This window comes from Simochromis diagramma, unplaced genomic scaffold, assembly GCF_900408965.1.
Source record: "Simochromis diagramma unplaced genomic scaffold, fSimDia1.1 OVJJ01000705.1, whole genome shotgun sequence".
NCBI classification, from domain to species: domain Eukaryota; kingdom Metazoa; phylum Chordata; class Actinopteri; order Cichliformes; family Cichlidae; genus Simochromis; species Simochromis diagramma.
The window spans coordinates 4,012,838-4,036,027 of record NW_024387448.1 but is presented as its reverse complement, the minus strand read 5'-3'; the positions used below and the strand labels follow the sequence as shown (position 1 = coordinate 4,036,027).

At 40.9% G+C, this 23,190-nt stretch overlaps 2 protein-coding genes and 1 long non-coding RNA gene across 7 annotated transcripts in view; 2 read left to right on the top strand and 1 right to left on the bottom strand.

Annotated features, from left to right (window-relative positions):
• usp19 (ubiquitin specific peptidase 19) overlaps positions 1–12,121 on the top strand; it is a 24,425-nt gene extending 12,304 nt beyond the window's left edge. For 3 of the 5 annotated variants that reach the window (XM_040013756.1, XM_040013754.1, XM_040013755.1), the window contains exons 11-26: positions 81–273; positions 693–826; positions 940–1,098; positions 1,213–1,323; positions 1,421–1,531; positions 1,635–1,736; positions 1,857–1,997; positions 2,080–2,198; positions 3,111–3,254; positions 4,194–4,576; positions 4,679–4,789; positions 5,015–5,231; positions 6,160–6,312; positions 6,480–6,646; positions 6,757–6,932; positions 8,527–10,860. In XM_040013756.1, coding sequence (XP_039869690.1) covers positions 81–273; positions 693–826; positions 940–1,098; positions 1,213–1,323; positions 1,421–1,531; positions 1,635–1,736; positions 1,857–1,997; positions 2,080–2,198; positions 3,111–3,254; positions 4,194–4,576; positions 4,679–4,789; positions 5,015–5,231; positions 6,160–6,312; positions 6,480–6,646; positions 6,757–6,932; positions 8,527–8,811 — 2,706 coding nt within the window. In that variant the 3' untranslated portion in view covers positions 8,812–10,860. Of the gene's footprint in view, positions 1–80; positions 274–692; positions 827–939; positions 1,099–1,212; positions 1,324–1,420; positions 1,532–1,634; positions 1,737–1,856; positions 1,998–2,079; positions 2,199–3,110; positions 3,255–4,193; positions 4,577–4,678; positions 4,790–5,014; positions 5,232–6,159; positions 6,313–6,479; positions 6,647–6,756; positions 6,933–8,526; positions 10,861–10,949 lie in introns of those variants that run through there. The other 2 variants (XM_040013758.1, XM_040013757.1) reach the window with 1 other exon arrangement.
• LOC120722677 lies at positions 11,857–14,811 on the bottom strand. Its single transcript, XR_005693563.1, has 3 exons — positions 14,674–14,811; positions 14,116–14,426; positions 11,857–13,585 (listed from the first exon to the last, which is right to left on the bottom strand). It is a non-coding gene; the product is annotated as an uncharacterized LOC120722677 (long non-coding RNA).
• On the top strand, positions 13,298–23,190 carry si:dkey-32e6.3. Its single transcript, XM_040013759.1, has 6 exons — positions 13,298–13,608; positions 14,089–14,261; positions 14,858–15,073; positions 19,924–20,084; positions 20,184–20,316; positions 20,830–23,190. The coding sequence occupies exons 1-6, from the start codon at positions 13,329–13,331 to the stop codon at positions 21,004–21,006; spliced, it is 1,140 nt and encodes a 379-aa protein (XP_039869693.1). The 5' UTR covers positions 13,298–13,328; the 3' UTR covers positions 21,007–23,190.

The window sequence follows — 23,190 nt, the reverse complement described above, 5'->3', positions numbered from 1 at the left end:
GTGAATAGTTATTAAGTGAGGCTAATAAAAGTACATACAAACCTATACAACTAGAGTAAATGACAGTGTGTGTTTCCCAGCCTAAGCCTACCTGCATGGTGCAGCCCATGACCCACGCACCTCCGGCCAGCAGCGAGCGCCATGAGGAAGAGGAAGAGAAGAAGGTGTGCTTGCCTGGTTTTACAGGGTTGGTCAACCTCGGAAACACCTGCTTCATGAACAGCGTCATTCAGTCCCTGTCCAACACCAGAGAACTCAGGGATTACTTTCATGGTAAATAATGGATTTACTCTTTTTACCTCTTAAAAATAATACAGGAATACATTTATAATTCAGCACTGTTTTAATAAATGCTGCTCTAATGCACACCCAAAGGGATAATTTACTTCATCTTTAATGCTGTTGCCAAGAAGAGCACCGTGTTGTTGGGTTTTTGTGTTGAAAAGTAAAACAGGCTATGTTTTATTATGGCTTTGGTACAACGTCATGGCCCACAGGGGCAGGCTTAATGAGTGCTCAGGAACTTCCACAGGATTTATCTCCATTAGCTACAACTGCAGAAGTTTGTGGACTTGAAGCATTTAGAGCACTGAAAATCTGGGTCACCTAGTTCCTTGGAAACAATGTAATTCGCCAAAGGTTGATAGAAAATATTATCTTTTTGCATTCCTGTATTTTCTGTTTCCCCACAGACCGAGCCTTTGAGGCAGAAATCAACTGCACTAATCCACTGGGAACAGGAGGCAGGCTAGCCATCAGCTTTGCTGTGCTGCTCAGGGCTCTTTGGAAAGGAACGCACCACGCCTTCCAGCCCTCAAAACTCAAGGTACAAAAGCGGCACCCTGAGATTTTCCTGAGATCTTCTCCTCTTCTACAGCAATTTTTCTCTGGAAGTTTTCAATCTGCCTTCATTTTCTTCATCTGTTTGCAAACACACAGGCAATTGTGGCGAGTAAAGCAAGTCAGTTTACTGGTTACGCCCAGCACGATGCCCAGGAGTTCATGGCATTCCTGCTGGACGGACTCCACGAGGACTTGAACCGCATCCAGAACAAACCTTACACAGAAACGGTCGACTCTGACGGGCGGCTAGACGAAGTTAGTGTTTTTCTTTGGCTAATGTGATGAGATTAAATGGTAACTGTTTCCTGCTAGAATTTTGTCAAACCTTGACCTGATGTTTTGTTTTGTTTTTTTTTGTTGTTGGTGCAGGTGGTGGCAGAGGAAGCATGGCAGAGACACAAGATGCGGAATGACTCCTTTATAGTAGATCTGTTTCAGGGTCAGTTCAAGTCCAAACTGGTGTGTCCCACATGCTCTAAGGTAACAGAATAACACAATTTTTCAGTCCCCCCCACCCCACAAACACACATGTTTGGTTTCTGTTTATTGACATTGACATCTCTGTCCTCTTTTTCAGGTATCTATCACCTTTGACCCCTTCCTCTACCTGCCCGTGCCGTTGCCACAGAAACAAAAGGTGCTCTCAGTTTTCTACTTCGCTAAGGAACCTCATAAAAAACCCATCAAGGTAAGATAAGAAACAGCTTTGCAGTTCTGCATCAATTATTAAGTGCTGAAATTCAAAGGTGTCTCTTGTGACCTGTTAATGAATATTCATCTGTATGTGTCAGTTTTTAGTGAGTGTGAGCAAGGAGAGCTCCAGTACTGCTGAAGTCCTGGAATCTATCTCTAGAAGTGTGAGGGTCAAACCCGAGAACCTCAGACTGGCCGAGGTTAGACATTTTAAAATGTCCTTTAACAGTGTCGTGGAAAGGAGGGAGAGTCGTATAATACCGCAGACATTTAGAGGTGACTTTCTCAAGGACACTTTTTCTCTTCCCCCCCCATCTCAGGTGGGAAAGAACCGCTTCCAGCGAATGTTCCTGCCTACCCACTCCCTGGACACCGTGTCCTCCTCTGACATGTTATTCTGTTTTGAGGTGCTTTCCAAAGACCTGGCCAAAGAGAGAGTGGTATTGCTCAAAGTGCAGCAGGTATAAATCTCGCTTTTACATTTTGAAAACCTGTGAAATATGTGACTACAAATATTTTAACAGCCTTGTGTTTGCTCTGCAGAAACTTCAGGTCCCCAATATCCCCATCTCCAAATGTGCTGCCTGCCTGAAGCCTCCGGTGTCTGAAGAAGACAAACTGAAGCGTTGCACTCGTTGCTATCGCGTTGGCTACTGCAATCAGTAAGTTTTCCAAAACATGTTTTTTCCAACTGTAAATAGCTGATTAAGAACTTTCCAAGGGATTGCTTGGAAGAAAGCTGTAGTCCAGTGACTCCCATATCATATTATTAATTCAGTCGGTTAACTTTTCTATGAACATGTGTTGCGAAATCAATCAATGTAGAGCAGTGACACAAACCACGGAGGCCCAGAAGAGTGCAGTCAAACAATGAGTTTATTAACACACAGGAGAGAAAACATCAGCATATGTCTTCTGCCAAAAATACACAGAGAATGGTTTATATATCATCAGGGTTTGACGCCCCCTCTTGCGTTCTATAACATATTTTTGTATTTCTAAAAACATCATTTGCATCTTGTACAGACAATGAGACAATTTTAGAGCTAAAGTCAGACACAGAAGTTCCTCTTTCTAACATCCCAAATAAGGTGATAATTTCAGGCCCTGGAGATACCCGTTGACTTGTCCTCCTGTTGACCCATCTTCTGTCACCTGTTACTAAGTAAACTCAAATGCCACAGGTTGCAACAAGAAGCTGAATACATTCAGGCCTTCGCTCAAGCCTGTTCCTAGATTATATGTACTATATGTATTATAAGCGTGTAGCGGCCTTCTATGTTCTAAGTCTTTTACACAATAGATTTTGAAGTCATAACGCTTCACAAAGCTTGAAACCTTCAATAAACTGAGACTGAACATCAACTCTGAATGAGCACAATCATGCAATGTGTATGAAATACTTCTGGCTGTACCTGTAATAAAAGGTTAACATGGTGGAATTAACTTTAATAAACATCTTTAATACAATATCAAATGCTATAAGAAATAAATGATAAAACTGCAGATTATATGTTAGCAATAAAATTTCTGTACTTCCTCACATGTTAACTCTTCTGCTCTTGTTTCTCCAGAGTGTGTCAGAGAACCCACTGGCCCAACCACAAAAGTCTGTGTCGACCCAACACAGAGAACGTGGGCCTGCCTTTCCTGGTCAGTGTCCCAGAGTCTCGACTCTCATATTCCCGGCTCGTCCAGCTTCTAGAGGGTTATTCCAGGTACACAGTCACTTTTATTTCAAGGTCATCGTGTTCGATTTACTAATATTAAATTTGCTGTGACGTGTCTGAATTAGAGATGGTCCTGGGAATTCGTTTTACTTGATTAATGGAAGAAAAAACTCAAACTACTTGACAATTCTAAAAGTATAAACAAAGACAAGACAAGGAGGTAGCGGATGGTGTCTAAACAAATTCTTCATGTATTTAAGGGCCATTTGTAACTGTTAATCACATTTTTAATAAACTGTTCATATTAAATGCTGCTGAAATGTGCAGCAAAGTTTGCTACCAGCATTGTTTCTTTGTATTACACGTCTACATGTCTGTGGATTAAAGTATGCATGTCTGACACAGTCTTCTATTCATTTCAATCTATTTGACCTTTACTTTTCCTCTTTTTCTACAAATATTTATTTATTTGTTTTTCATCTTTTAACACTTGGCTGCTCTCTGGGACAGCCAAATGGCTGTCCCATTCCATATTCTCTCATGGAATAAAGAAGTATGATTTTTATGTAGGTGTTAGCAAATCCTTTTCTGTCATGCTCCACTGCTAAAGCTCAAAAAGTCATTAATAAAGGATTCAAGTTTACTTTTATAAAATGATTTTCATTCAACTTAGTTTCTCTGTTTTCCTTTTTCCCCCTGTCACTGTCTTAATGCTGGAAACTTGAGCAATAATCAGATCCCCATGGCTGTACTTTGTATTTTCTCTGTGCCATCTACACAGATGGATCTCTGAACACCCAGAAACATTTTTGATGCTCAGAGTATGACAAAAAAAAAAGAAGTTCTGAATGTCTTTTCAGTCAACGCCTGTGCTTTTTGATGTAAAATAATCAGAGTTTAATGTTTATGGCATTTAATAATGAATATTATGTGAACATACTAAAATGTGAACTTTTAGTATAACCTTTACTGTCTCTCTGTGTGCAGGTTTTCAGTCAACGTGTTCCAGCCTCCTTTCCAGTCAGGCAGAACATCCCCTGAAACATCACAGTCCCGAGTAGACCTCCCTCCAGTGCCAGCAGGCTCCCCTGACGGTCCTGGATTGGAGGATGAAGCTGTGGGTGGTAGCAGTACAGGTAACTTGGAGCTGGAGAGCCACGCTTCGCTGCCTGAATCCCAGGCAGAGTATGCTCAGGCCTCAGCCATCCACTCAGGGGACTCGGAGTCCCTCTCCTCTTCCCAGACGTCCCTCTCCACCACACGGACCACAGATTCAGGGTTCTCCGAGTCACTCTCTTCTGCTTCTTGTTGCTTTCTGGACCCTCATGCTGAAAAAGAGACGTCCTGTGAGAAGGCTGTGCGGCCAGAAGGTAAATGTATTGTACAGATTCTTCATTATTTTGGTGATTTGCCTTTTTTTTTTTTTTTTTTTTCCCTTGCCTTCTTATTTAAACTTCTTGAACGTTCTGCAGCTGCAGTCGCAGGGTATCAGCATCCGTGTGAATCTGCTTCAGGTCATGCTAGTCAGTTCTACATCGCTCTGCTGGATGCAAACAACAAGGAGCAAAGGCTGGATGAGAGAGGTACCACCCCACTTTCTACACAACTGATTTTCTTTAGTTTTATTCTTCTCATTGCCATATTTGGTTGATTTAGCAAGATATGGTGCTAAATTGAAATCCTCTTCAAGACTTTTCTGTCATAAGATGCGTTTTGACTTTTTCAGGCTTCTGAGGTTTAGTGTTACAAAAACAAAACAGAAAAAGTTCCACACACCAATATGTTTTCCTCTATCAACCCGTCTGCAGAAGATGCACTGGCAGACATACCTGACGATGCAACCCTGGAGCTGGTGTGGAAGAACAACGAGCGTCTAAAGGAATATGTGCTGGTGAGCTCCAAGGAACTCGAGTACGAGGAAGACCCGGGTTCTCTGAGTGAGACGGCCAGAGCGGGACACTTCACCCTCGAGCAGTGCCTCAATCTTTTCACCAAGCCAGAAGTGCTGGCACCTGAAGAGGCTTGGTAGGAGTCTTTAAGAAATGAGCTCTAAATAATGTAGCATCGATTGTGATTCTAGACGTGTAGCTCTTTTTCAGGTTATTCACAAATTCCACTTTGTCTGATGTAATTCTAAACTTGGTGAACATACCAAGTGGTAAATGTGTCTAGCCTGTGTAACAATAAACTCAGGTTTAACTTTCTCTTTCCCACTCCCAGACAGCAGCGACTAAACTAGGAGACATCTTGTATACAAACTTCAAAAAGAGGAACTAAACTTAACACTTAACCCAACAACCTGGTCTGTAGCTGGATAGTGTCAGGGCTCCAGATCCTGCATAGACATTCAAACAGAGGCTTTTATTTGTGTATCTTTGTGTATTATTACATGAGAGAGAGAAAGAAAAAGACGTTGATACATCGAAAGGGAAAAACTCAGTATACTACAGTTACATACACTAACAAAACAAACTGAGTTTGGATAATGATGCTCTCAGGTTTTTAAACAATGTTCAGAGGTCAACTTTTATGGGAAAGATTTAGAATTTATACCTGGGTCCATCTGCTACGTGGCTAGGGGAAGAACTGGTGGCAACCAGTATTTTTATTGTTTATTTCACAGCATTATTCTTTAGGTACCACAGTCATTGCAGTAGTGATGGTGACGATAATAATCCAGTGGACTTTAAAAATTCTCAGTTTCTGAGTTCAAGTTCAACGCTGAATCATAGTGAACATAAGTAACCAGGTGTCTGCTGCGTAAAATTGGATTAGGACTTAACATTTGCCCAGTACTTTATTACTCTACACTGTGCTAAGAGATACATTAGTGAACTTCATAGTTGAAACTTCTTAAATGAAATTCGGTGCAGGCCTGACGTGAAAAGTCTTATTCGATTATTCTGTGCATTTGTCTCATCAGCTGGTCTTTATCTCTGCTCTCTGTGTTAAGGTACTGTCCAAAGTGCCAGCAGCACCGTGAGGCCTCCAAGCAACTGTTGCTGTGGCGTTTGCCCAACGTTTTGATCATTCAGCTCAAACGCTTCTCCTTCAGGAGTTTCATTTGGAGGGATAAGATCAATGACATGGTCGACTTTCCAGTCAGGTCAATACAAGCTAAATGTTTTTGTATCCTAATTTTCACATCATTTGAATGTTAATGAGAAAAAGATTTGGTCAATTATTTAGCTAAGTGTGACTATTATTAGTAGTAATACTGTATCATACTATACTGTATTTGTTTCTATAACATTAGCCTCTCTCGTCTTTCAGGAATCTAGATCTAAGTAAGTTCTGTATTGGCCAGAAGGATGAGATGCAGCAGCCTCCTATCTATGACTTGTATGCGGTCATCAACCACTATGGAGGAATGATAGGAGGCCACTATACTGCCTACGCTCGCCTGCCAAGTGACAAGAACAGCCAGCGCAGTGATGTTGGTAAGTCTGATCAGTGGCATCTGTTTTTATGTATATGGAAGTTATACAATAAGTTCCACTCTGACATCTTGCTACCACTTATCGGCCTCTCTTCCCTCCTTGACTCTCAGGCTGGCGTCTATTTGATGACAGCACCGTGACAATGGTGGACGAGAGTCAAGTGGTGACGCGTTACGCTTATGTTCTGTTCTACCGGCGACGAAACTCCCCAGTGGAGAGGCCGCCACGCTTCCTCAGGCCTGTAGGTGCAGAGTCGCCCACTGCTGCAGGAGCTACTGCCAGCCAGGTGAGAGAGCCATAACAATAAGACAGGAAATTTTTCCCACAGCTAACTTAGAGCTCCTGTAGTTTAGTTTTTGTTGTTTTTCTGGGTTTTTTGGGTGGGGGTGAGTGAACTGTCACTGTTAGAGTGTGGTTGATGGGCTGTAGGAAGATTTTAGCTTGGGTCAGTGTGGTTAATGAGGGAGTTGTACATGTTTATTCCTTTGTACATTGTATCGAGTCCACCTGTCATTGGGGTTTGGGATATTAATAAGTGTCCCACTAATGAGGAACTGGCAGTACTTGCCAGGTGTTAAGAGACAGGCCTGTGTGTTAAATCTCTCTGAGAACTGCTGCTTCTGTTCAATTAGTCTTGACAAGAGGAGCTTGTGCTCTGACATTTGTTAATGACAAACAGCCCAGTGGGTTTATAATGGATGGATCCATCATGAGACACACTGTTAATCTCTGCAAAGCTCAGATGTCAAGTGGCATTAGCTTTGTGGGTTTTTTCTTTTCCCTTTTTCCCACTACTTGAGTGTAACTGCTTTTGAGGTTTTTTGTGGGGTTTTAAATATCATTCCCTATCATTAATAAATCTTGCTGTTGATCTGGTGGACAATTGAAAAGCGGGAAATACACATTATAAGCAATTTCAGTGTGTATTGTAAGTGATCTTGCTTAGACATCCAAATCCATATGGGTATAAAATTAAGTGGAGAATGGTCTAAGGAGCTTGGAAAGAAAAGCGTCTGGACTTCTTTAGGTTGCTTGAAGACACAACCTAAAGAAGTCCAGACGCTTTTCTTTCCAAGCTCCTTAGACTACGATGACCTGGATGACTGAGAACCTTCACAGACATAAGTGGAGAATGTATAATCTGCATTTTATTGTCCTTTTTCATACATCTTGGGGGGCACTCTGATATTAAAGGATTCCCTTGTAAGTAAATGAACAGCTAAATAACGTGAGTGTTTTTAGTGGAAGAGTATTGTGTTTTAAAGACTTTATATTCACTTTTAAGCTGTTTTTCATTCCCGTCCTCCTTTGTGCTGGAGCATTTTAGCCATGTATTGATCAGTGAGACTTTGAACCATTGAGTTGTGTCTTTCCATGTGAGCACAGTGCAAATGATATACAGATTATTTATTAAAAACTGACTTCATGTCACTGCTGGATGTGAAGAACTCCACTTTGTTCCTTTGGGATAAATGCTGTACAGTCTTTGTTCAGTTACTTTCATTTCAGAAGCTGTCAGATGAGATTTCAAGGCTCAGGCTTAAATTTCATATCAATCTCACAAAATTTGCTTAAATTGGTAAGAATATACTATGTTACAGTGTTTCCAACAAAATGGTTAAAATATACATTTCTTAACCTGGGCTTTTAGTAAGAAGAGCTTGAAGATGTCCCTTTATTTTCTGGCCCCTGTAAATTTGATTCCCACTTAAAGAACAATCTCCTCACTGTCCCAGTTTCAGTAGAGCACACGTGTCATCTCCGTACAAATCACTATGCTCAGCAAGTACACACATTTGGAGGTTTCTCGTGTAATCGTAGTATTTGTTAGAACACGCACCTTTTCGCAGAAGCTGACACAGGTTTCCCGCCAATCGCAGGCCTCTCTAATATGGCGGGAACTGGAGGAGGAAGACGACGGGCTCGACGAAGGGCCCCGTGGACTGTTCCTCTCTGCGCGGCGGCGACACCGAACACAGAGAAACAGAGACGAGCAAGAGGAAGATGGAGCCGAACAGTCGGTGCAGCGGCACCGCAGGCAGAGGATGTTGGACTATCCCGACGACGACTGCGTACGATACTTTGTTCTGGGCACGCTCACTGCAGTGCTCGCTCTGTTTGTCAATTTGGTCTACCCTCTTCTTTACAAAGCCACCTGGAGCTGAGTGCTGGGTTTACGTGCTGGACCGCCCCTGAAATCAAAAAAGTCTGTAGAAACGAGAAGAGATGTTTTTAGTGTTTTTCCAGTAAAATATTTGTGTTCTACATAGCACCACTATACTTGAAGTGGCTAAACCCTTTAAAATACTCGGCACTACTTCACATATTAAGACTTAAACAGGCTGATGTTAAAGTCACAGCTGCTGACTCTTTCATCGTGAGAGACGCTAATTTAAAGCTGCAGGAGAGCTACCCCCACACTGTAATGATGTACTGGGTGTAGATTTCTCACTACATTACCTCTGCATTGTTTTAAAGTGGCTCAAGCTCTGTACATTTCTAAAGAAAGTTTCAGTTTTTATTGTCACACTTTGGGTAATAATTCTCAGATGATCAGCCATGACAGCCTTAATTATACATTGTATGTGTGGAGTTGAAGCGCAAACCCTGAAAGCTCTTTTGGAGCCTGTTTAGATGCGTTCAGGAGTCAGATAATTGTGTAGGATCCTTTTTAAGATGCTTATAGGAGCATTATAGAATAGTAAGGACCCACTGAAAAGCACCTTTTGTTTCCAGTGCACTACACTCATAAAAGATCAACGTGCAGGATTCGGGGCCATCTAGTGGTGAGGTTCCAAATGGCAATTAACTTAATGCCCATTTCTTTGGAGCACCTATGCAAATCTACATTATAACCGTTTGGGTCTTCCCGTCTGTGTGACTTGAGAGACATCTGTTTATATTTGCAGGTGTTTGTACACTAATGAAAACAATGATTAATATATTCTTATAGAGCCCCATAAATCCTACACATTGGTCCTTTAACAGTAGAAATGTATGATGGGTGGAAAATGTGTTCTTGAAGAAGAAAATATTAAACCTCTTATTGTATGTATATGTATGTGTGTGTCCGTGTGTGCAGCTGCTTTTAGTTTGTATTCTGAAAATTAAGAAAAATGAATTTCGGGGCCTTTTTAAAATTTCTGATCTTGTCAAGACAACATGTCCTCTTTTACATGTACTGTAGTACACTCTAATTATATATATATTTTTTAATTGTGTGTTTATTGAATACCTCTAAGCCATAACTGCTTTGAAAAGTTAAGGGGTTGTGTTTTTTGGGGGTTGTGGGGACTTCTTTCTGTTCATTTGTTTTTGTTTATTTTTGAGCAGTTTGCAGGTAACACAGTATATTCAGAGCAATAAAACTATACATGTTTGTCCGCCCCTGAATGTAATGTTTATAAATTGCACTGCTTTAAATGGAGTTAAATTCTGAATGATTTGGGAGCTCTAAAGGACAGTTACACATGAATTGTTCCTTACTTGTAAGCTATAAGCAAAGGTATTTTTGTAGAGCCTTCTTTAAATTTAAAATTTTAAAATATATTTATTTATTAAAAATTCCGTTTAGCAGCTTAAGTTGCTGGACGACTTCATCCACAGCCACTAACTGTTTGCAAGTGTTGTTGAGACTCCACACCGTCCACAGATCAGTTCTTTGCTCTGCAGTCATCCTGTGATGATCATGTGTGAGTGTGTATTTGGATCTCAGGGAAACCTTCTCTGGTATCAGGTCAGAGTACACATACCTGTATGTGCTCTGCCTTACTCAGATCACCATCAGACTGTATACTTGATTCAGACATATGCAATTCTCAAGTCTTTATTTTATTCTATTTTTTTTTTTAATTTGTCTACAGTGGTCTTGATCTAGTTTGTCTAATTTGTCTCCTCAAATCAACTCTGTAGATGTATTTTAGGGGGCACGACCTCCAAGTGCTGATTGGCTAATGATTTAATGGACTTGACTGATAAAGTTATCTTTGTGTGTGAGTGTGTGTTGGGCCTAATTTAAAAATGTTAATTGCAAAAGAACAATAATCATAACCTATATTTTGATGCCTCTGTATAATATTACAGAGTTATTGCAAGTAGTGTATTGAATAGATCATAACCTATTTTAATTTCCATGCAATAATGTATCTCAATAACTCCACCTGAATGCTGCTTTCTAATATATAAACTTTGTGAAAATAAAATTTCCATCTGTTTATAGTCTTTGTGTGTTTCATACCCACACATGAGCACTCTGAATGCTGAACCAATGTGATTTATTGTGAACGCTTGGTTTATTTTGCAGGCCTCTAGCCAGTCGCTATTTGGGACGGATCTGGATGCCGAAGGACCGCCTACGCTGACCCCTGAGGTACCATCTGACCTCTTTGCCCACTCCGGCGAGTGTGCAGCACCATCCTACGGCAACATGGAGGAAGTGGACTAACAAGTATGAGGGCTGATGAAAGAAAGGACAGGAGAGTGGAGATCCATGGAGGTCCCCCAAGTGGGAGCAGCTCCTCAGCTGATGACGCATCTGTCGTCATTGGTTACACCGGCATCTGAATCAGGTGTCCGGGGGGTGTAATGCAAAAAAATCTGCAGGTGGTCTGAGGATTTGACTGCACTCACTTGAGACAGACCTTTGTTAATATACTAACATTAATAGCCATTGAAAAAGACTTAACAAGTTACATGTGTAGTTTTATTCATTCAGTTCATATGGGGACACTTGTGATCTCAGAGCTCCTGTTAACAGTAGCAGTAAGTAGTAAAGCTGCTGCTAATGGAGTTCCTCCTCCACCACCTAACAACCACCTACCAGAGAGAGGGTGTCCACGCACCAAAGCACCTTGTGGTCTGGTTTCAAGCTAAAAACCGGCTCTTGCTAACATTAACCAGACCTGTGGTCGATTATTAGGGGATATTTGGACACTTTGATGATTGTCGTAATATAAATGTGTTGTTTGTTTTTGTTTTTTTCCTTTTAAAGTTTGAGTTGCCTGGTTTGATTTGTTTGTGGTGGTGTATTCAAGATGGACTGGAATTGTAGCATCACATTAAGGAAAACATGAGATGGTGCTGACCCACCTTTTTTTTAGTGTGTGTTTTGTTTTTAATACAGTGAGCACACACTTTTTCTGTCCCATTGCTTTCTAAACTTGATTTAGCTTCACTTTCTCTAGCTTTGTTCACTTTTTGTACTTGTTTAGTTTTTTTCATTCCTGTGTATGCTTTGTCTAAAGGCTTCAGTATAAATTGAAATGTGCATGGCTGCATGTAACCCGAGCCCCTCGTCAGATGTACCCTCACCCCCTCTTGCTGCGTTTCATTACTTCTGTTTCCTGTAAGTTGTCTAGCATCATGTTCTCACCCTCCTTTGTAATGGACTGCGTATATAATGTGGGGATCATTAAGAATGTTGCTGTGGATGCATATAAATGGTTAATATAAATAAAAACAGTTTTGAGAGTTAAAGACACCGGTGCCTGCAGTCTTCTCTCCATTGCCTCTGTGCATAAACGGCAGGCTTTGAGCGAGCATTGCGCCAAAAGTGAGACTCGGTTTAGACTTGAGAAAAAGAATTGTTGATGTTCACGAAGCAGGAGATACACAGAAGATCTCTACACAGGAATGGACTATGAGGTTGCAGACCAAAAAAAAAGTGAATGAAGGGAGAGAGCAGCGTCCCCACAGTGAAACCTGGTGGTGTTGTGCTGTGGGGAAGTTTTAGTGTGTGGAAAAACTGGGTCTTGGTTGTCACTGTGTCTTCAAATGTAACGATTCAAAACGCGTGTTGCTCTTTTGCTCTTCTGGAGGTGGTGAAGAACTAACTCCAGAAGACCAAAGTGACTGACTTGTCTGCCATTGAAAATGAAGTGAGGTTAACTGAAGACCAAGGTCTATACCAGGAAACCATTACATCTGAGAGAGTTTCCAAAGAAGAATGGGCTAGGATTGCTCAGGGAAACAACTGCAGTCTGTTATTCAGCAAAAATGAATTACAGTCGACTATTAGCAACAGGGGGCTGACAGGTTTTGACCCTAGTAGTTTTTGTTTTTGGTGCAGTTTCTGTGCACACAACAAAATAATGTGAGCATCCACAATAAATATAAGATGTTTGGAAAAGCTGAATTTAAAAAAAAAATTCTTGCTCTGTTTAACAGCACTTGGAAAATACTTTTAAAAAATGCAGTTTTCATTCCTCATCTATAAAACATCTGTACGACCTAAACACAGAAGGACACCTTCAAAAGAATGCCAAGTCAGACTAGTGAAAGTGCAGGTGGACATAATACACTTAAGGCTGAAATTCATTCATTTAGCATCATCACATTGAGCCTTATTTCTGCTGGTGCCTACTTGCTGTCACTGGGAACTAATCAGAACAGAGCAACCAGCGTGTTGATGACACATTTTGACTGTGAGAACTTTAGATGCCCATCCTGCTTTATAAAATATCATTAGCTATAACTTCCATATGCACATGAATAAACACGTGTGCGTGACACAACAAACGGAAGGTGGCGCTGTTTCGCGTGGTTTGGTTGCATTCAGCCACAGAGCGGCTGAAGAAGAAGAAAGTGGGCAAGGGAGAACCGGTAAATAACCATGAGTCAATCCTGAAGCCGGTCAGGTAGGAATTTCTGTCTGTGATAGTCTCAGTCTACTAACGACGCTGTCATGTCGGATGTCGGTGAGAGCAGCTGGCGCCAAGCTGAAGAACATGACGGCACAGAAAGCGAAGAAGTCCACGCTTCTGTGTGGGGGGCACGTGACCCTGCGTTGACAGTCCCTCAGGGGCTCTGGACCGCACATCACGAGCCGACGAGGAAAAGGCTGGTGCTACATGTTGACCTAAACAACACCATACTGGTGTCGGACGCCGTGACGTGTCAGGGGACTTTGGCTGCTCTGGACTACTTTCTGACCACTGTCACCTGGGGGAAGAAGAACAAACACGGTAAACACGGATGGTGCTTTCCAGCAACACGCGGGAATGCTAGGAATGTATGTGCACGGGCGCGCGCGCGCGTCAGTCAGGTGACACGGGGGAACCGTTTACTTTTTACTTTCTCTGTTAGACCCCCGGAACAATACTTTTACGCACAAATACTTGGGCTTGATTGAAATTAAACGCATCATTGGAAAAGTTGAATACCATCCAAAGGGACAGGTTACCTTTTATTTAACGCAAATTAAATTCTTATTTTCTTTAATGTTTGGTAGAATGTAAGTTCCACCAAGGCTAAGGGGTTGACATGTTACATTTTATTAATGAATGAAAATTATTATTTCAGTTTAACTTACATAGAGTTCAAAACAAAAGCAGTGATTTTTCAAAAAAGTAAAGGGGAAGTTTATTTTAATGTGCATGTTAAAATCTTGGAAATAGACCCTCCTTTGTCCAGTTGTTTACTGTGTTGTCATTGTTTCTATACAGGAACCTGGGAGTGGTTGAGTGACTCACCCTCTCTGCTCCCACCCTGCAGCGAGGCTGTAAGCTACTACTCTCAGTTTGGACGCATTCCTGGTTTCACCTCTGGTGCTGGCCGTCGCTTCCGTAAGGTTCTGGATGAGCACCTGGACCTGCTCTGCTGGCCTGATGGGGTAAAGGTTGGTGTCTTAATAGACAGAGTCGCTGCGGGGGCACTGGGACAAAACCGTTACCCTCTAATTACTCCTTCTTGTCAGATTCTGATTTTTCAGCGACCCTTTTCAGAAACCCTTTTCACCTGGAATCTGCGTATATGCGATGCAGTTTTGTTAGTGCAGCAGCATCTGGGAGGAAACAAGTGCAGCACTCCTCAGTTTTTCATTTTATATTTAAGCTGTGCCTTATCATGCTGCTATAACCAATTTAATATTTACTCATGATTCATTCATTTTCTCAGTTAATTTTCACACAATGTTTCTGACCCTGGTTCTGCTGAAAGTTTCTTCCTGTTTAAAAGGGAGTTTTTCCTTAACACAGTTGCCAGTTACCACAGTATTTTTTCTCTGTATTATTGTGGGGTCTTTACCTTACCTTACTTATATAACTGGTGTGAATAGAAAATTCACACCTGTGATTGGGAGTCAGGATGTTGTATGCATGTCTACAACTGGGTGCTGCTTTCCACGATTAAATCAGCTGTTGCGCTTGTTGCAAACCGGCTTGACAGGTTGATGCAATTAGTGTTAACTGCTTTGTGGCCCTGTGTCTGTTGCAGGCAGACAGAGACCTGTCTGTAAAAGGAGAAGACGGACGCCTGTACCACTGGATCCTCCCGTCCTTCTTCCAGCTGCTCAGAGATCTATCACAGGAAGGTCGTGAGTTTGCCATCCTCTTCCGTACATTTGGAACCGACCTACCTCGCGTGCTAAAAGCCGTATCCCGAGCACTCGACGGGGCACACCCGCTGTTCCCTGATCTGCCTCAGCTAAAGGTAACTAACACAGGCATACATTCAGCTGTAATACTTGATGAGACTGCACTATATAATGACAACGTATGTGATAAGTTAGAAATGGCATGAATGGAAGAGCAGGGGTGAAACTGGTTTTAAAAAAACAAACTGTCCGTCATTGTTCTAGAAGACACTTTTTGGAGCAACATGGAGAGGTTTATAGTTGCAAGACAGTAAATGGACTGAAATAAGTCATTTAGAATCAGGGTGCCTTTCATATGAGGTAATATTTCCAGGGTTTGGTTTACCTATAATGAAAACCTGTTCAGATAAATCAGGGACAGCAGCAACTGTAAAAGTTGCACTTTGAGTGGAGGTTTTAATTGGTGCAGAAACGAATGCTACCAGCATTAAAGGTACAGGCAGTAATTTTTTGAGGTTATTTAATAGAAAAACTACTGTACTCGTAAATGTACACATGTAATTTCATGTTTCATTCATGCATTCTCATAAACTTAAATCCATTAAAAATATACTGGAGCGGGTTTGCAGTTTCTGGTTGCCACAATGTTACTCCACCATATTCGAGTCCAGAGGGCTGGGAAGGAGATCTCCCATCTGACTAATGGTGTTTTACATATGTGGCTGGAGATCAGCCACGTGCATAGTTTGCCAAAAGAAGAGGAGAAAGACGGTTGTAGGCGTTCATAGAGACACATTTAAATTCCTGCCTGCACCTTCAGACTCAAAATATGAAGGTTCTTACCTATGATTTATCATTAAAGAACACCAGAAAAACAAAACCGTGAAGAAAAGAGACAAAGCCAGAGGTCAGTCAGAGAAGTAATGGCGTCCCAAATGATATGTTCCTACAATGTTGATTTATTCAAGGCAGAGTGAGTATATAGAAGCTCCAGCAGTGTATACTCTGACGTAGGGATGGGTACCGGTGTCCGGTGCCATGATGGCACCGGTTCTGACATAAACGGTAGTAACCAGACCGAAAAGCAGCGCACATTTCGGTGCTTTATTTCGGTGCTTTTTTTTCCTGAGCTGTGATACACTTCTAGCCAATAATTTTACGTTTCCGAGGATAGTAGGCGGGTCCAGGTACCTACGTTCTTTTAGAGCAGAGCTACAGATTAAAAATGCCCAAGGCGAAGCGGTCAAAAGTCTGGCTGTACTTCACAGCAAAATATGCAAACTCAGCAGCCTGCAACAAGTGCTTTAAGCTGATACTGTGATACTGTCAAAGGAGGTAACACCTCAAATCCGATGAAACACCTGGCGACGCATAGCGTTTTTTTTTTAAAAGCCCAGAAATGCGCAGTATGATAGCTTGCTGCGAGACCTCACACCGAGCGCATCTACTGTGCGTGGGTTGCCTGTTATCTGACCCGGAGTTAGCAATATCCCCCAAAAACCCCGAAGAGGAGAGTCCTGGCCCCTAGCCCTGCCAGTGTAGCAGAAATGATGAGGATGATGATGCAGCAGCAGCCGTTCTTCTCTGCGTGAGTAGCTTAATGTTCGTGTGTAATTTACGTTGAGTAGGCTAACCACGTTATTACATTAATGCATGTAAGGTGAACTAGCAAACATCATCATTGCTACATGTGGTTGTCTTCTTGTTTGATGGCAGATACTCCCTTCACCCTGGCCAAAAAGGCTAAAATGACCAAAGAAAAAGTGGAAAACAGCTAAACATGAGAGATTTTGGACAAAGTTTGTGTTTTTTTTCCATTGATTAAGCACTGCTTCCAGCCAAGAGTGATACCATATATGCCCCATAGCTGCAGAAAAGGCTAACATTGTTATCTTTTTACAAAAAACCAGCTGAACATGAGCGGTTTTTGGACCAATTTTGTGTTCTCCATTCTTTAAGCACCGGTTTGAGCACCGTTTGAGCACCGGCACCGTTTCAAAAGTACCGATTTGGCACCGGTATCGGATAAAACCTAAACGATACCCATCCCTACTCTGACGTCATAGCCATCTTTTAAAGCTGCATTTCACGTTCTTGCCTTCACTGCATTAGTCCATGAGAACTCTTACTCAAAATGGTTCCACTGGAACAATGATACATACACACCACTGGTCTCACTTCCTTCTCAGCTTATAACTGTTGCTGTCATCACTACCTGGAAGTGATACACGAGTAAGTTGTAAGTTGTGCTTATATAGTGCCTTCCTACTCTGAGCACTCAAAGCACTTTTTGCCTCACTCATGCATTCATACAAGCAGGTTTTTGTGCTTTCTATCTAACATTCACACATTGCATCAGAAAGTAAGTAGTGGGGTCAGCATCTTGCCCAAAGATATTTGGAGCCACCAACCTTCCACTTATGTAATGTAAGTAAATGACCTGCTCTGCCTCTGAGCTACAGCCAGCTGGAGCTACACCTCCAAGTCACCTCCAACCAGGTCTTTTATGTAATCTTATAACCTTAAGCTATTAATGTTGCATGCACATCGAGCTGATGCTTAATCTTACTTAAGAACTTATTTTAGTTACACTTTAAGCCTCACATCATTAAAGAATAGAAGAAGGCAACTTCAAACACTTGTTTAAAAACACTAAATAGGACACGGTAATTAGAAGCCTTATTATTAATGTCTTGCTCTGTTGCTCTTTTTATTTATTTTTTTATCAATTTATTTTTTGACCAATAGAATTCATTGTAGCTGTGCTGCAAGTATCGTAATTTGTTCAGCTTTTTTTTTTTTTTTTGGGTGGGTGGGGTATTTTAGACTATGCCTGATAAATTGGTGTTGATATTGTGCACTAGATCTTGTGCAGAGCACAATCTTCTGTGCTGTTACACATGAAACCTTCCCCAGACTCAAACATGCATGCACTTGACTCGTCACCTGGAGGGTTTTGTACCTGTTGTGTACCTGTTAGTGCACTACAGTGGAACCGATTGATTCAGAGAGAAAAGCAGAGATTGGAAAGGATGGCTGGATAGATATGTGTGGAGGAGGATGGACGAGATGCCCTCAAACTTAGCCTGTCAGCCACAGTTATCTCTGTGAAGAAGAGCTCAGTGGAAATCTTATTCAAGCAGCCTCCTGTCAGATGCTATTAATCTGTGTGTCGAGACAGACGGAGCAGGGGGGAGATCAATCACAGGAACTAATGTGATTGCTCACTTTGTGAACTTGAGTTGTCTTCCTGCTACTTGGGGGCAGCTGCTCTGCTGTATTTGATGTCAAGTTGCGGGGATGTGTGTACAGGGGGAAAGGTGTTTAATTAAATGAGTTCATTAAACCTTGGTTAGTTTACAGTTCAGGCCAACTCCATCCTAATGTCCACATCACTGTGTTTGGTAGCATCTGTGTACCTGATTGTAAAATCAGACCAGCACAGCCAGTTATTATTACATCTCTTTAATTTCACATTGGATTTGACTGTATGTTGCAAATGCACCACGTGATGGTTTAAGCTTTTTAAGCCAGTAGTTTTAAGTAGAGTACACTGAAAATCCCCAGTGTTTGATTCAGCAGGGAAAAGCAGACCCTGTGAGGCAAAGCATGCAGAGTGATGGGGGACAAACGGTAAAGAAACACTGCAGTAGCTGTGTGCAGAATGGTGCTCAGAACCAGTGTTAATGTTAAACCGACTACTCGTAGGTCATCCATCCATCTGTGCTTGAACATAAAAGAGACAATGATGATGTCGTGTCTTTAGTGACATAACAGGTTGTCAGGGGCACGAACAGCTGTGTTCAGCTGTACCTCAGCTCAGCGATGCTTTGAGTTACATGCACATATAAAAAGTGGCAGTGGCGATGTGTACGTTTTATTTATTTTTTGCCATGTTTCACTGTTAACATGCTGGAATATGCCGAATAGCATTTAGCACACAGAGATGCTTAAAGGTATTTAGATATAAGGCCAACTGAGGTTATTATAGTAAACTAAAAAACTAAATATAGATATGTTTGTTATTAACTGTAATAACAAAATACCCTAGATCGTTGGAAAACCGTGAAAATGAACTAAAATCAAATACAAATATAGAGGAAATAACCTTTTAGTATTTGTTAGTGTTAGTTGTTAAAATTCCCCTGTAGTTACATAGTAATGTCAGATAAAATAGATTTGTTTAATTATATTGACCTGCCAGTACTTAAAGGTAGGTACACTAGAATAAAGGGGTAAAAAGTCACGTTTTTACAGGAAAGGAAGTTGTTAATGGCGAAAAGTCCATTTTACATTTATATTGGTAAAACAAAAGAAAAATGGAATAAAAATAATAAATATTAAAGAACGATAAATATAAAATAAATTATTGATAATATTAAAAATGAATGAAATATAAAAACATATGTGTGTGTTTCTATGTATCCTGAAATTCTAGCCTTGTTTGAATTTGGTTTTATTGTTGAGGTTAGATGTATATTTAGGTTAGAGTAAAGATTTCATTTCTAAACTTTGGATGAAATTGTTGATTAGCGGCCTCACAAAGATATTTAAACAGATACGCCTGTTTGTGTGCCTGTTGTCCCCAACCCCTCTGCTCACGCTGGCAACAGAGGACAACTTTTAGCTAAGATATGAAGTAGGTGAAGAAAAATGGTTTGTCAGCAAGACAATAAAGGAATCACCGTAGAGCTGAGGACATTTTTAAGTATCCACAGTACAGGATGGCAGAGTTGTTGTGCACATGGCTGCCAAAGCATTTTTAAAATTTCACATCTGCAAGAATTTAAGCTGATTGCACAATTAGTTTAGGTCAAGTCTACCAGAGGCCTTATTTTAATAACAGAATAATATCACATAATTGGTTTATTTTTATTTTAGTTTTTGCTTACAACAGAGTTCTTTTAAAGAAGAGCTCTCTGTCTCGTTTCTTTATCTCTGACTCTTCTTCTTGCTCTTGGCTCAGCTGAGCGTGGCTGTGACTCCAGGCAAGATCCGCTGCAGCAAGAAGGGAATCGTCCTGAATCGAGCCGAGGAGCGGGTGTCCTCTCGCGATGGAGAGAGAGGCCTGTACGAGTACTTCAGCTCCGTGCAGGGTCTGGGAGGATTTCAGGACCACTTTGACTGGTATGCAGAAAGCTTCTCTAAGAAAACCTGGCTGTGGATTTTGGGGTTTTATTCTGAGCTTTTCCAAACCTTTCCCTATATTCGTTGTTTTCTGTCCAGGTGGGCTGCTAATTCCTTCTCCATCCGTGGGGGGAAACCAATGTGGGTCGACCCCTTTGACAAGCACGTACAGCACATCTTTATAGATGACAACATACGACAGAATGATGAGGATACTATAGTTAACCCGAAGGTAATAGCACCGCTTTACTCACACAGTTCAGCCTATATCTGGTGAGTTTAGAAAAATAAAGTACACCAAATTAGTTCATGATAATGAGGAGATAATGAGTTCATGAGGAGACAGGGTCTTGGAAATGGGTTGATTTTGTGAATGCAACGCTTCTGTAATTTAGAGATGGCATTTTGTTTTCGGCATGGCTCACTAGGTGTTCACTGCCGTACACCAGCCTGTTGCAGTATGTTTCACACGTGTGCATTTGTCATGTATTTTGAGGCTCTATTATATATATAATCCCAGACTGTGTGTCATAACTGCGTACAGGCTGGTAGATGCAGAGATGTAGCTGTAGCTGCTTCAGAGCTCCAGAAACTAAACATGACTTCTAACCTTACTCTGGTTTCGTGTGTGTGTGTGTGTGTGTGTGTGTGTGTGTGTGTGTGTGTGTGTGTGTGTGTGTGTGTGTGTGTGTGTGTGTGTGTGTGTGTGTGTGTGTGTGTGTGTGTGTGTGTGTGTGTGTGGCAGGTGTTTTTGGACGCGGGTGGCTCAGACACTCGTATAGCCTGCACCGCCGAGCTGTATGATATCACCTTGATCCAAACCGATCTCCTCCAGGCCATTTCTGACCCCAGCTACTTCACTCAGCGTGTCCACATCTGTCTGGAAAACTATGAGAAGAATGTCCAGCAGGGGGCAACCTAGAACACACTTCAAACTTTGCATACTTCCTGTACAGTACATCAGTTTGTCTGTGAGACAACCTGCAGTGCAGACAGGATTAACAGGCAGGCGGGACTATTACACACCAAAGCAGAAGACTTGCTCAAAGTCTAAAGTTCATCCAAGCACAAATATTAAGCGGTTACATGAAGAAACAAGTTATATGGACAGGTGGACATAGAAAAAAGCAGCAGCTATGTAAACAGGACTGCAATTCATTAAACTGTTTAAATACCACATATCCTTGATAAAAAAGGATAACTGTGTAAACAAGGAGCACTTCAGTGAGATTGCACTGTCTGCTGTCCTAAAGTGAACTGAGACCCACGTTTTTGACCCAGTTGAGCACTGAATTGACTCTTTAATTACACCGACAGCTCTGTGACTAATCACTCCACAGTATAATTGGCCAAACTCTCAGAATTTGGAGGCAGACAGAATAATTAGTGTCAGATATGGAGAAAAGCTCTTCAGCTCTTATGTTAGTTATGGGTTTTGCTTCAGCTCCTTTTTCTTTCTCGGGGCGTTGTTTACATCCACTCAGAACCCAGCGGTAATACTTGAATATTTTCAGGTGACTGAAGCATCTGATTACTGAGTATGTGTTACTTCTGAATGCACTGCAGTCATAAAGTAACTCTTTGTGACAGTTGGCTCAAACTTTGAGCTGTAACCTGGTTTAATATTGCTGTCTTGCTGTCAAAAGTCACCATAATAGATGTAGAAGAGTACATATCGTGCTCCTGATCGGATCCGGTGTCTATGGAGCGCTCAATGAAGCAGTTAGATGGTAGAGAGTAACATCTGAGCTGCAGAGACGTTTGCATTTAATTTGTTTGCACTGAGTTATTTTTATTTTATTTAAAGGCATGCTTGAGAGAATTGTCTAATACGTTGAATTTGGGAGGAAGTTATGGTAATTTTTGCTTTGAGGGTTTTTAGAATATGTTTATTGCTAAGCTTCCAGGGAGGCTTTAATGACTTTGTTTTTCTCAGGTCAGTTTTTAACAGACAGCCAAATGAGCAGTAATATAAAGGACCCAGATGTAGATAGAGTGGTGTTTTGTTTTCCTTTTTTTTTTTTTTTTTATAGCATATTTTCACGGATGTTTTCCTTGCTGATGAATACACTAATAAGAAAAGTTTGGAGAGAAAGCTTTAGTAGCTGTGATAACGTCACAGAAGACCCAACTGATGAACTCTTTGGGGCTGATGCTGATTTTTAGGAAGTTTTTTTTTTTTTTTTTTTTTTTTTTTTTTTTTAAAGAAAAGAAAAAATGCATGTTCTGCTTTGTAATGTTAAAAACCAGGTTTTGGTTGGCACATATTGAATAGAGCATTTAATATGCTGCTATCAGCCAATAATATCAGCTGACTTGTATCAGTCAGGGTCTAAATCACAGCCTGTATACTCACTGGAAAATCACTCAGACAGTAACTACTACTAAAAAAAAAAACCTCTCCAGTTATCAAGTTTTAACATTATTTAAAAAGTTTTTATTTAAAATGATGTAAATTAAAGGTATTTTATTTAATGAAGATGGGATTCCATGCAAATGTAGTGCACATGTTTGCAATATTTGGAGAAAATCAGCTAAATGAATGCATTATTTAGTGTTAAACCAGTTCAGAAGAACAGGAATTTTCCTTTTTTTTTTTTTTTTTTTTTTTTTTTTTTTTTTTTACTTTGAGGAAGCTAAAATGATCTCATAGCTCAGCACACATCAGGTCATTTCAGCTGCCATGTTGGTTTCTGTGGACACTGAATTCATGTTTCCACTGAACACTGGGGCATTTTTAAATTTTATTTCAAAGTGCCAGTTAACACATGCTTAAAGACCATGCTTAAACCTCAGTAATTTATTTATTCATACAAACCAAACTGATTTGTACTTTAATCACAACACTGAACCTTTCAATAACTTGTGTAAGTTGAACCATTAGGTCACTGGATGTGTGAAAACCTCAGACAAATGCAGTCAAATATTGCATTGATTCATAGGTTTGTATTTTTTGATGGAGGCACCAAAACTTCAACATTAAATCTAGTAAAAACAAAGCCAACACAGCTGTGAACAACTGAGTACTGAGGTGAAATTCCCAAGGTTTGACTATTGTTAAAGGAGATGCTCCCATTGATGTTCAAGAAAATGCTAATGCTTTTAA